The following is a 12,713-nucleotide window of genomic DNA, read 5'->3' on the forward strand; positions in this document are numbered from 1 at the left end:
ACCAAACCCAAAAAACAATACAACTACTCAAAGGAGACCATAATAAGGACGAGGTGATGATGTGACCAACCCATACAACATTTTGCTCTTGCATTAACATTTCCGTGCACACATCTGAGATTCTTAGGATTCTTTGCTTCTCTTGAGAGTTTGAAAAAGCTTGAGAATAAAGCAAGCTAAATTGTGATCCAGATAAGGACCCCATCTCAATGGGTATCAAGAAACGTGATGCTTTCATCCATCCCCATCAATCATTAGACACCCAAATGCGCTTCTTCCAAATCATTTCCAAACAGTTTGGGGGCAAATCCTTCTATTTATACAACACAAAAATCCCACCTTGTGAATCATTCTTCTATGTTCAATATAATTCAATTCAATTCAATAATGGGGATGGAGAAATGGACATTTTTGTGCACTTTATTTGTTGTGCTATGCGTTGGGTGGTGCAAGGGAGGTGAAGATGATCTCCTGAGGCTTTATGAGCAATGGATGGGCGAACATGGAAAAGCCTACAATGATCTCCTTGAGAAAGAAGCAAGGTTTCACATATTCAAGAACAATCTTGCTTATATCGATGAACACAACCAGAAGAATGAATCTTATAAGCTTGGTCTCAACAAGTTTGCAGATCTCACCCATGATGAATTCAAGAACATGTATTTGGGTACACTGTTTCGTTCCACAAGATCTCCTTCTCTTCGTTATCAGTATGCCCATGGGGATCGCTTGCCTTCAATGGTGGATTGGAGAAACAATGGTGCCGTCACTGGGGTTAAGGATCAGGGCTCTTGTGGTACCATTATTTGCCTTTTGTTTTGAGTTAGGATGAATTTATTTTTGTATTTGGGGTTGAGTTTTTGCAGTGTGCATTGGAAATCAGCTCTCCAATATGAGAGTTAATCACAATGTGCTTAATGTTTCTTCTTTGGTGTATTCATCTTTGTATTGAATTATGTAAGGTTTGTTTTGGTGGATTTAACTTTTGGATTGTTGTATTAAGATTTTTGGTTTATATAGAGTGGGATTCAAATTTAAATAATTGTTCTAGTTTCGAGTTTGGTCAAGTTTAGATATTTTGAAAGTTTTAATTTCTTTATATGTGTCTTCTCTTCTTAAATTACTTTGAAATGACAGAGATAGATCTATTAGTGTGGTTTATAGGATGGATAGGGTGTGGATTGAGTTTAACATTGATCTAGGTTTTGGTTAGCTTAGGCCGCTCATTTGAAATTTGAAATTACCATATATTTTATGCAAGACCCTCTATTTGTGTGGTTGAAAGGATCACATGAATATGTGAGTCAAGTTTAAACAATATATTCTAAGTTTTGACTTGTTTAGGTGACTTATCTAAAATTACACTAGCGTCTTCTATAGGACCCACCAAGTTTAAACACATCTTCTAAATTTTGATTTGCTTAAGTGGCTCATCTGAAATAGTCAAGCTTAAATATGTTCTAAGTTTTGATTAACTTAGGTAGCTCAGCTAAAATTACACAACCTTTTTCTATAGAACACATGTATTAATGTGATTTGTGAAGTTCACATAAAGTATAGGTCATCTATTAGTATGATTCCAAAATATTGAATAAGAAATAATTTCATAGAACCCATTTATAAGAATAATTTTTTAAAATTATATAGAATGTAAATTAGTTTAAACATATTTCAAGTGTTTATAGATTTATCTGATCTATTGTAACTTTTCCAAATAAGACCCACCTATTAACAATATTATATGTTTTTTTCCTTGTTTTGCAGGAAGCTGTTGGGCTTTCTCTGCAATTGCAGCCGTTGAAGGAATAAATAAGATAGTAAGCAAGAAGCTAGTATCTCTATCAGAGCAAGAGCTTGTGGATTGTGACACAGCTTCAAACCAGGGGTGTAATGGAGGTCTGATGGACGATGCATTTCAATTTATCATTGACAATGGTGGCATTGACAGTGAAACTGGTTACCCTTACAGAGCTGCTGATGGCGACTGTGACATAAGACGAGTATGTATTATATCTTTTGCACACGTTTTAATATATTGTTTTTATGCTGCAGGTGATATACAATTGTCACTGTACTGCTTTGTTATGGTTCTCTTTTGAATCAAATAGTCATTAATTCTTGAAAAATTTGTGGGGTTATTTGAAAGCATATAGTAGATTTTGGTTTGTTAAGGTAGTTTAGTTGAGATAATGTCCAGTCAAATTATTGAATATATTATAAACAATTCAACTTCTAATTTGACTTTGGCTAATATTGTTTGTTGTACTTAATCCCATCTAATTTTGGACCGATCTAACCATTTTGCTATCTTTCATTTATTTATTCAAATAGTTAATCTAATATTAATATTAATTTGAAATTGATTAAATTCATATTTTTAATAAAATGGTTTGAAACATATTATGATAACTTTTATATAACTTGAGATTAAAAAAATGAATTATTTGTAATTTTAAAGTTGTTAATTCTTTTAAAATATTTTATTGTAAGAACATCAATAAGAATCAAATACAAGTTCTTTAAAATAACAATAAGACTAATACAAGTTCCTTTGAACAACCAAGAAACTACCCATGATCAAACTTTACAACTTTTGAATCTAATAATTAGAAACTACCTTGGTACTAGAAATCTAATATAGAAATACTAGAAATCCAATATAGAAAACCAAAAATCTCAACTTAGAATTTTATATTAAATGCCTGTTTTAGAATTTAAATTTAGATTTTCATAATAAAAATTCAATAGCTTACTAATTTAACTGGCCTTTAAGATTAGATTTATTTACTTTTATCAAAATTAATACTCAATATTCAATCTCAACTGAATCATTCTTTAAATTTTAAACTTAATACTTTTGTTCAGGGTTGCAGCCTGAGGGTTTTTATTACTTTTTTATATGAATAGCATTATCTCCTTCTTTCGTTTGAACTCTCACAGGGTGATCTTGTATTCCTTAGTCCTTTTTCTTTTGTGAATATGTAACTTTAATATTTCATTAATAGAGAAGAGACCATTCATAAAAAATAATAGTATTTGAAGTCAGCTTATTTGATATATTACAAAACATAGACAAAATCTCATTTGTGTGTGATTATGTTCTATAGAAAACTTCGTATATAGCAAAAATTGATGGGTACGAAGATGTGCCCTCCAATGATGAGATGTCATTACAGAAGGCTGTTGTTCACCAACCAATCAGCGTCGCTATTGAGGCTGGTGGAAGGAGTTTCCAATTCTATGCAACAGTAAGCCCTTTCAATCTGCGTGTATTCTCTACAATAATCTAGTTGAGTTTTCATTTTTCGTCAGGACAATTGTTTCTCTAACATGTTGGGCAAACAGGGTGTATTCACGGGGAAGTGTGGAACTGATTTGGATCATGGTGTGACATTGGTGGGTTATGGGTCTGCTGGTAAGGACTATTGGATTGTCAAAAACTCATGGGGAACAAGCTGGGGAGAGAAAGGATACATCAGGATGCAAAGAAATATACTCAGTTCCAATGGAAAGTGTGGGATTGCTATGCAACCATCTTATCCAACCAAGAATCCTTCATTGCTACCTGAAATGATGGAGCGGACTGCTGTTAAGAAGATCATTGGTTATGTTGCTAGAAAGATAATTGGCATTTCCTGAAGCTCAGTGAGAAGAATCATCATTATTTAATGGTTTTTTTTCAAATCTATATTGAGATCATCCAAAATATTGATAATGTTTATTTGGAAAACGTTGTTTACTCTTTATATAAAGAGTGAATCAAGCTGATTAGCAGTTAATCTGGGTTGGTTTGGCATGAGTTATTTGTATTAAATTGAAAATGAGTTTTAAGAAAAATTATGCTTTTGTGATTTATCGTGTACATGTCAAATGTGGATGTGTAAACTAGTTCTTGTGGACATTTAGAATGTGGATGCTTGAGTCATTGTTCAAAATATGTATCTAAAGAGAAAATAAACAAGAATTTTTTTGTTTGACAATTATGTAGGGATAAAATAAGTTTGAAACTTTAATATAGTAACCGTGTAAATAGAAAAATAAAATGAGTTGATAAAATGATTGCAAATAAAAGATTTAGGGAAAGATGATAATGGGTTCTTTTATCTTAAACATGTGATATATAAATAAGTATATTAAAAGTAGTTTTGTACATTGATGAATCATGTAAAAATTGGATTTAACTACTTTCTTATCTTTTTAGATATATTAGAGTTTGGATGTGTATTGGGATGATTGACATGGGTCTTCTTATTCAAAAACAATCTAGGAATGTCGAAATATAAAATGTCAGGGATTGTAGCTTAGTCACTTGATTGTGCAATTTTGTAAAATGTAAATAGTTGATTAAGAAAAATTCAAAGGTACAATTCTATAACAATGTCTAAGTGTGGAATTGAAGTGGTGTAACATTGAATGTATTGAGAGAAACATTATGTTTGAATAATTTGTAGAATTTTGAAGCAATTAATGTAGTTCACATAGTGCTTAGTAGTTTCTTAAAAGATATTTGGGCATATCATAAGGTGGTCCTTACATATAACATAAATGTAATTGGGTGAAGAAATGCATTTGTCTCATAAATTTTCTTTTTTTATGAATATAGCTCTTCAAGATAAATTTATAAAATATAAATTTTCATAATGCAAAAAAGACACAATTGAATCATACACTGAAGTTAAAGAAAGTAACATGCTTATAATAACATCATTTAAACAAAAATAAAATGTAAATTAACAACATATAGAGTAAAAACTTAAGCAACAAGAACAATTGATGAAGGGATACTACAATACAAGAAAAATGACCCATTTTCACTTTCTTCAATAGAATAGAATTACAAATTTTGAAAATATAATGCTATAGCCACATGGGCTTGATCATACAAAAAGCATGAACTCTCTAAGATAATTGTACAATTATATGCCATAATCAACATTGATGTAGTTTTTCTTTGTAACGTTTATTTCCCTTTTCATTTGAGACCATGAAATGCCATAGAATGTTCTCCAATTTGTAACTATTTATCTTCCTACCTAGGAAAGATTAACATTTGAAAGTTGAGTTTGGGTGTCACAAAGTTTATAGAAGCCATAACTTTTTTTGATATATGCATTGTATAGACAAATCATTTGCATTGTTGGAAAACTCTTGAAATTATAGAGTTCCTTTAAATATCCTTTAAAAGATTTATGGAATTTCAGTCAATTTTTGGACCCATCCAAAACTTCCAAGTGCCTCAAAATTAACTAAATGATGATTTAAGAGATTTTAAAAATACAAATATTATTATCTTTTGGATGAAAAATAATATTCTAGTGATTTATTCACTTTTGACTTTATTTAGAAATGCTCACCGCAATATTTTGTGTCCACTGAATATATTGAATAGTTGTATTCTTAGTCCTTGGGGGGGGGGGGGGGGGGGGGTGGGGGGTGGGGGGGGGGGGGGGTGTGGGGTGGCAAGGTGAACCAGTAATCAATAGATCAAACAACTTTTTAAAAAATCAAACCCTTATCACAATATAATATTAATAACAAAAATGAATGCATCAAACATGCAAACATGTCCACAAAATAATGCATCACATGACACAAATATTTTGGTCTAGTGGAAACCAAACTTGGGTGAAAACCATGGTGGCAATTAGTACCCAATAATTGTGCACTTCTTTAAGTAAGCCTTGCTAGGAGCTTAACCTTGTTGGGAGTTACAAAGACATTGATAAGTATCACCTAGTCAAGGGATTCACCTATAGTCTTGTTAGAATCTTTAACCTGGTAGCCTTGTCAGAGGACATAGAAAACTAGTTTAAGTGCCACTCTATTAAATGATTTAAAATAAGGACCTATTAGGATCTAATTGGATAAGGGATTATAATGTTAGAACTATTAGGGAACAAGAAATGGAATGATTTGTTGAACAACACCTCCTTTACTTGATCAAGCCCATTGTAGTAGACACAAATTCTTCACTTCATTCTCAACTATCTTCTAGATTGACCACACCTTCACACTTATAACCACACCATAATCAACATACAATTATTTCATCTTCATCATGTATATAATGTTCTATACAACCTTCAATGTTTCTTTTCCTTAAAATTTCCCTAATACATTTCACTTTGAATTTCAAAGTCATTAACCACATACCATTTTTCCAAACACACATCTTGATGTGTATGATAGATTTACTATACGACATCATCCTGCAATCAACTTAAAATTTGAAGTCATGAACAATAATAAGATATATGTCAACTGAAAAAACCCTTCTATAATTCTCATGACACATTTACATTGATCCTTGGAATGCCAAATCATCACCTATGATCATTGCGACACATCATTACATCATGTCCATCTCAACCAAATTCACCACAACATCTATATTGGTCACTAATTCTCTATCTACCATTGGTATCTAAAAGAGCACACACAACTTATGTATAAAAGTTATTTATCTTTAGAATACCTTCTTTCCAATCATCCAAATGAGTTGTGATTGTAACCACAACATGTACAAGCCATGTTCCACCTACTCTTGCGACCAAGCCACTTAATTATTCATATATTTGATGCAGGATCATCAGTGGGTTGTTGGAAATTGTGTATCACCTAAAATGGTATTGTTTGTTTATGCTTTGTAGTTACCTATCTCAGAGTTTGATTTGGTGAACACTTTTTTGTCTTTTCCAGATTTTACGAACTTGGATTCATATTTTGGACATATCATGGATCATTCTCCTAAGTGCATAGATTTTAACATTACAGCTAAAAAAAGTTATGCTTCATCTTCTGGGGTGTCAATTTTCTGTGTTGTTCTTCATATGATGTTTGGTATTTAATTCAACAAGTTTCAATAGTTAAAAGTTAGCTTACATGCTCTTGGATCTAGGGTAGATGGTTAACAAGTGGATCTATACCCCAGGTTGCATAATACTATCTTGTGTATTATTTATTTAGTCATTAATTATTTATGGTCAGTCCTATATTGTAATGCACATTTCCTATTATTGGAGATTGTGGACTCAAAGAAAACCTGTGTGTCTTGATGGCTATATGTGTAGTTTTCTTGAGTCTTAGAAGGAAATATTGGTAGTTACTCATGATTAAGAAGGAAGAGCTTGAGAATAGCTATATTGATCCATAATCTAGAATGTACTTGGTCCCAATTGGAAAGGCCTTATAACTCAACATGTTGCTTATCATTTTGTATCCAAGATGTCTTAGAAATAATTATTGAGTGATGTGTATTAAGATCTCTAGTTTATAAGTATGTTATTTACAATTGTATCTTGTTATATTGAGTTGTGTTTTATATCTTGGGGGCTTTGTATCTTGTTATATTGAGTTGTCTTGTGCTGCATCAGATGGTATTAGAGTTAGTTACTGATGTGGTTGTTGGTCCAATGGATCTTGTTGAGTGAAGGTTGATCTTGTTGGTGACTTATCAGAGAGTGGTGGATTTGATATTTCTTGATATGGTCTTAGTTAAGATTATAGAGCTTGTGAAGATTTAAATCCATGGTTGTGAGGTGGCAGACTAGAGTTAGGGCTTGCAATTTTAGATGACTTGTTCAAATTTTGTTTGAAATTTTGTTACAAACTTGTCAATCCTTGTTGGTGGATAAATCACTAAAGTTCATGGGAATTGCACCTTGCTATAATTTAGTATGTCTTTGTGCAAAAGGAACCCTAGGAGGTTGGAGAATATATTTGAATACTTTAATGCTAAGATAAGGAATGCAATCTAAAATATCTTGAATGGATTGAGAAGGAATCCTAAAACTAAAGAAGAATATGTTGAAGTTGCTGAAGATATTGAAGTTCCTAAAGTTGAGATCCCTGTAGAAGAAAAAAGATTGTTGAAGGCCATGACACAGGTTGGTAAGAGTCATAAAACAACAGTTTTAAATTATTTTATATGGTCCTTCAGAACTAGAGGAATTTATAGATTGGATTAATGAACTTGAGGATTACTTTGAGCTTGAAAATATTATAGACTTGTAGAGAATTAGGTTGGCACAAACTAACTTGAAAGGCCTTGTTGCCTTGTGGTGGAAATAATTACAAGAGGATAGAGAAGGCAATGATGAACCTAAGATTAGTTTAGATGGAAACCATGGTTTCTAGGTTAAAAGCTAAATTCATCATTGAAGAATATGAACTTGAATTGTTTAAGAAATTGCAGAACTTGAAGTAGAAAGATATGTCTATGAAGACTTTGTAAAATTTTACAAAATACAAATCAGATTTGGACATCATGAATCTTCTAAAGAAAAAGTGAAAAGGTATGTTAATGGTTTGAAATTCAATATTCAGTATGAATTGAGTATGTTGAAACTTAGTTTAGTTGAAGATTCTTATCAGTATGCATTAAAGGATGAAGAAAAGTTAGGAAGAAAGATAGGTAAACTTGTAACTAAGGTGTTGACATTACAGTCAAGTTTGTCTATTAGTGACACACATTTATTTAAATGAGTAATGGCTACCAAGCTTATAGTATAGTTAATAGTGTTAACCAATTAATTTAGGCTCTACCAAGTTAGGAATAATATTTAGTTTGAACCGAGCAACATCTACTAGGTTGGTGATTATCAATGTAAACCAAGCTTTATAGTGTTTACCAAGTTTCTCAGTGCAAATTAAGTTCTTCAGTGCTTACTAAGTTTGTAGCTTCAGTGATGTGAATCTAGTTTTGAATGAGCCATACAGTGTCAACCAAGTGATTCAATTTATACTAAGATCATAGTGATAGTGTTGACCAAGCTATGTAGTGTCAACCAAATGATTCAATTTATGTGACGAGTTTCACAGTGTTCACAGAGTCACTAGTGCAAACCAACTTTGGACTACTTGGAAGTGATTAGTATGAACTGTGCTTCTATGTCTATTGAGTACATGATGATGCCGAGCATTGAAAATGGTTTCTGAGTATCAGAACCTCACCAAGTTTGTCTTCAAAACCCAAGTACCATCAGTTGGTATGACTTTCTGTATTTTGATGACACTTGTATTGTAGCTGACTTTGATGAATTGTAAATTGGATTGGTATATATGTAATGTATTATATCACATCCTAGAATGTATGGTATGAAACTGATTACTAAAAATATGAGATTGATTAAATTTATATTTATTAATAAAATGGTTTGAAACATATTATGATAATGTTTATATAACTTGACATCAAAAAAATGAATTATTTGTAATTTTAAAGTTGTTAATTCTTTGAAAATATTTTATTATAAGCATCAACAAGAATCAAATACAAGTTCTTTAAAATAACAATAAGACTAATACTTGAGTTCTTTTGAACAACCAAGGAACTACCCATGACCAAACTTCACAACTTTTGAATCTAATAATTAGAAACTACCTCCATACTAGAAATCTAATATAGAAATACTAGAAATCCAATATAGAAAACCAAAAATCTCAACTTAGAATTTTATATTAAATGCCTCTTTTAGAATTTAAATTAAGATTTTCATAATAAAAATTTAATAGCTTACTAATTAAACTGGCCTTTAAGATTAGATTTATTTCCTTTTATCAAAATTAATACTCAATATTAAATTTTAAACTTAAAACTTTTGTTTGGGGATGCAGTCTTAGGGTTTTTATTAGTTTTTTTTTTTTATGAATAACATTATCTCCTTCCTTCAGTTGTCACTCGTCTGAACTTTCATAGGGTGATCTTGTATTCCCTAGTTCTTTTTTTTTTGTGAATATGTAACTTTAATATTTTATTAATAGAAAAGGGACTATTCATAAAAATAATGTATTTAAAGTCATCTCATTTGATATATTACAAAAGATAGACAAAATCTCATTTTTGTGTGATTATGTTCTATAGAAAACTTTGCATGTAGCAAAAATTGATGGTTACGAAGATGTACCCTCCAATGATGAGATGTCATTACAGAAGGCTATTGTTCACCAACCCATCAATGTGGCTATTGAGGTTGGTGGAAGGAGTTTCCAGTTCTATGCATTAGTAAGCCCTTTCAATCTGCATGTATTCTCTACAATAATATAGTCGAGTTTTCATTTTTTGTTAGGAAAATTGCTTCTCTAACATGTTGGGAAAATAGGGTGTATTCACGGGGAAGTGTGGAACTGATTTGGATCATGGTATGACATTGGTGGGTTATGGATCTGTTGGTAAGGACTATTGGATTGTCAAAAACTCATGGGGAACAAGTTGGGGAGAAAAAGGATACATTAGAATGCAAAGAAATATACTTAGTTCCCATGGAAAGTGTGGGATTGCTATGCAACCATCTTATCCAACTAGGAATCCTTCACTGTTACCTGAAATCATGGAGCAGACTACTGTTAAGAAGATCATTGGTTATGTTGCTAGAAACATAATTGGCATTTCCTAAAGCTTAGTGAGAAGAATCATCATTATGTAATGGTTTTTTTCAAACCTATATTGGGATCATCTAAAATATTGATAATGTTTATTTGGAAAATGTTGTTTACTCTTTATAGAAAGAATTAATCAAGTTGATTAGAAGTTAATCTAGGTTGGTTTGGCATGAGTTATTTGTATTAAATTCAAAATGTGTTTAAAAATAACTATGCTTTTGTGATTCTTGTGTACATGTCAAATGTGGATGTGTAAACTAGTTCTTGTGGACATTTAGAATGTGGATGCATGAGTCATTGTTCAAAATAAGTATCTAAAGAGAAAATAAACAAGAGTTTTTTTGTTTAACTATTATGTAGGAGTAAAATAAGTCTGAAACTTTTATATAGTAACTGTGTAAATAGAAAAAAAATGAATTGATGAAATGATTGCAAATAAAAGATTTAGGGAAATATGATAATGGGTTCTTTTATTTTAAACATGTGAAATAAATAAGTATAATGAAAGTAGTTTTGTATATTGATGAATCATGTAAAAATTGAATTTAAATACTTTGCTATCATTTTAGATATAATAGAGTTTGAATGTGTATTGGGATGATTGACATGGGTCTCCTTATTCAAAAACAATCTAGGAATGCCAAAATATATAATGTGGGGGTTTGTAGCTTAGTCACTTGATTGAGCAATTTTGTAAAATGTAAATAGTTGATTAAGAAAAATTCAAAGGTACAATTCTATAACAATGTCTTAGTGTGGAATTGTAGTGGTGTAACATTGAACATATTGATATAAACATTATGTTTGAATAATTTGTAAAATTTTGAAGCAATTAATGTAGTTCACATAGTGCTTAGTAGTTTCTTAAAAGATATTTGGCCACATCATAAGGTGGTCCTTACATGTAATATAAATTTAATTGGGTGAAGAAATGTATTTGTCTCATGAATTTTCTTTTTTTATGAATAGCTCTTCAAGATATATTTATAAAAAAAAAAAATTCGTAAAGCAAAAAAGGTGCAACTGAATCATAAATAGAAGTCAAAGAAAGTAACATGCTTATAAGAACATCATTTAAACAAAAATAAAATGTAAATTAACAACACAGAGTAAAAACTTAAGCAACAAGAACAATTGATGAAGGGATACTACAATACAAGAATAAAATGACCCATTTTCACTTTCTTCAATAGAATAGAATTATGAATTCTGAAAATATAATGCTATAGCCACATGGGCTTAAATCATACAAAAAGAATGAACTTTGTAAGATAATTGTAAAATTCTATTCGATAATCTACATTGATATAGCTTTCCTTTGTAACATTTGTTTCCCATTTTATTTGAGACCATGAAATGCCATAGAATGTTCTCCAATTTGTAACTATTTGTTTTCCTACCTAGGAAAGATTAACATATGAATGTTGAGTTTGGGTGTCACAAAGTTTATAGAAACCATAACTTTTGATATATGCATTGTATAGACAAATCATTTGCATTGTTAGAAAACTCTTGAAATTATAGAGTTCCTTTAAATATCCTTTAAAAGATTTATGGATTTTCAGTCAATTTTTGGACCCATCCAAAACTTCTAAGTGCCTCAAAATTAACTAAATGATGATTTAAGAGATTTTTAAAATAAAAATATTATTATCTGTTGGATGAAAAAAATATTCTAGTGATTTATTCACTTTTGACTTCATCTAGAATTGCTCGATGCAATATTTTGTGTCCACTTAATATATTGAACAGTTGTATTGTTAGACCTTTGTGGGGGGAGGAGGGTGAATCAGTAATCAACTGATCAATTTTTTTTTTTAAGCAATCAAAACCCTATCACAATATAAGCTTAATAAAAAAAATTAATGCATCAAACATGCAAACTAAATAGAAAAAAATGGAAACCTCTTCTCAAACCTAATTTCCAAAAGGAATGATCCAAATTGATTAAGCACAAGAAAGCATTCAAAACAAAAATAGATCAAGTGATGGAGAAAAGGATGAAGAGAGTTTCAATTGGTCTTCTCTCTATTTTAAGGGGAGTATGTGCTTAAATCCTGAAATAGATAAAATACAACTACTAATCTTGAATCTAGAAAATGCTGATTTGTGATGTTTGTGTATAGTTTTGGGGAATTCTACAATTCGTTCCGTCCAGTTTTGAAATGCCGAGATGGGAAAAACTTAGAAATATATTATCCTTTTAAAGGGAAGTATCTTGACCTTGTTGGCGAGGCAAAATCTTACCTTGGGGTACAATTGTACCCTGAAAAGATGACCTTGACCTACACTACTTTGACAAAACATCTGTTCACAAATCTCGCAAGTTCGAT

The 12,713-nt window shown here is 31.0% G+C and overlaps 1 protein-coding gene across 1 annotated transcript; it reads left to right on the top strand.

The window, feature by feature from the left end:
* The first annotated feature begins 312 nt into the window (after nt 1-312).
* On the top strand, nt 313-3,853 carry LOC149562602 (cysteine proteinase mucunain-like). Its single transcript, XM_089826081.1, has 4 exons — nt 313-796; nt 1,765-2,000; nt 3,108-3,248; nt 3,346-3,853. The coding sequence occupies exons 1-4, from the start codon at nt 358-360 to the stop codon at nt 3,637-3,639; spliced, it is 1,110 nt and encodes a 369-aa protein (XP_089682207.1). The 5' UTR covers nt 313-357; the 3' UTR covers nt 3,640-3,853.
* Nucleotides 3,854-12,713: the final 8,860 nt, after the last annotated feature.

The sequence above is a fragment of the Cupressus sempervirens genome, chromosome 4, assembly GCF_028749045.1.
Source record: "Cupressus sempervirens isolate cs-2001-9-10 chromosome 4, ASM2874904v1, whole genome shotgun sequence".
Taxonomy (NCBI): domain Eukaryota; kingdom Viridiplantae; phylum Streptophyta; class Pinopsida; order Cupressales; family Cupressaceae; genus Cupressus; species Cupressus sempervirens.

Coding starts and splice junctions, on each gene's coding strand:
- LOC149562602 (XM_089826081.1), top strand. CDS start 358: ATGTTCAATATAATTCAATTCAATTCAATAATGGGGATGGAGAAATGG. Junction 797..1,764: donor TAAGGATCAGGGCTCTTGTG/GTACCATTATTT, acceptor CTTGTTTTGCAG/GAAGCTGTTGGGCTTTCTCT. Junction 3,249..3,345: donor GTTTCCAATTCTATGCAACA/GTAAGCCCTTTC, acceptor TTGGGCAAACAG/GGTGTATTCACGGGGAAGTG.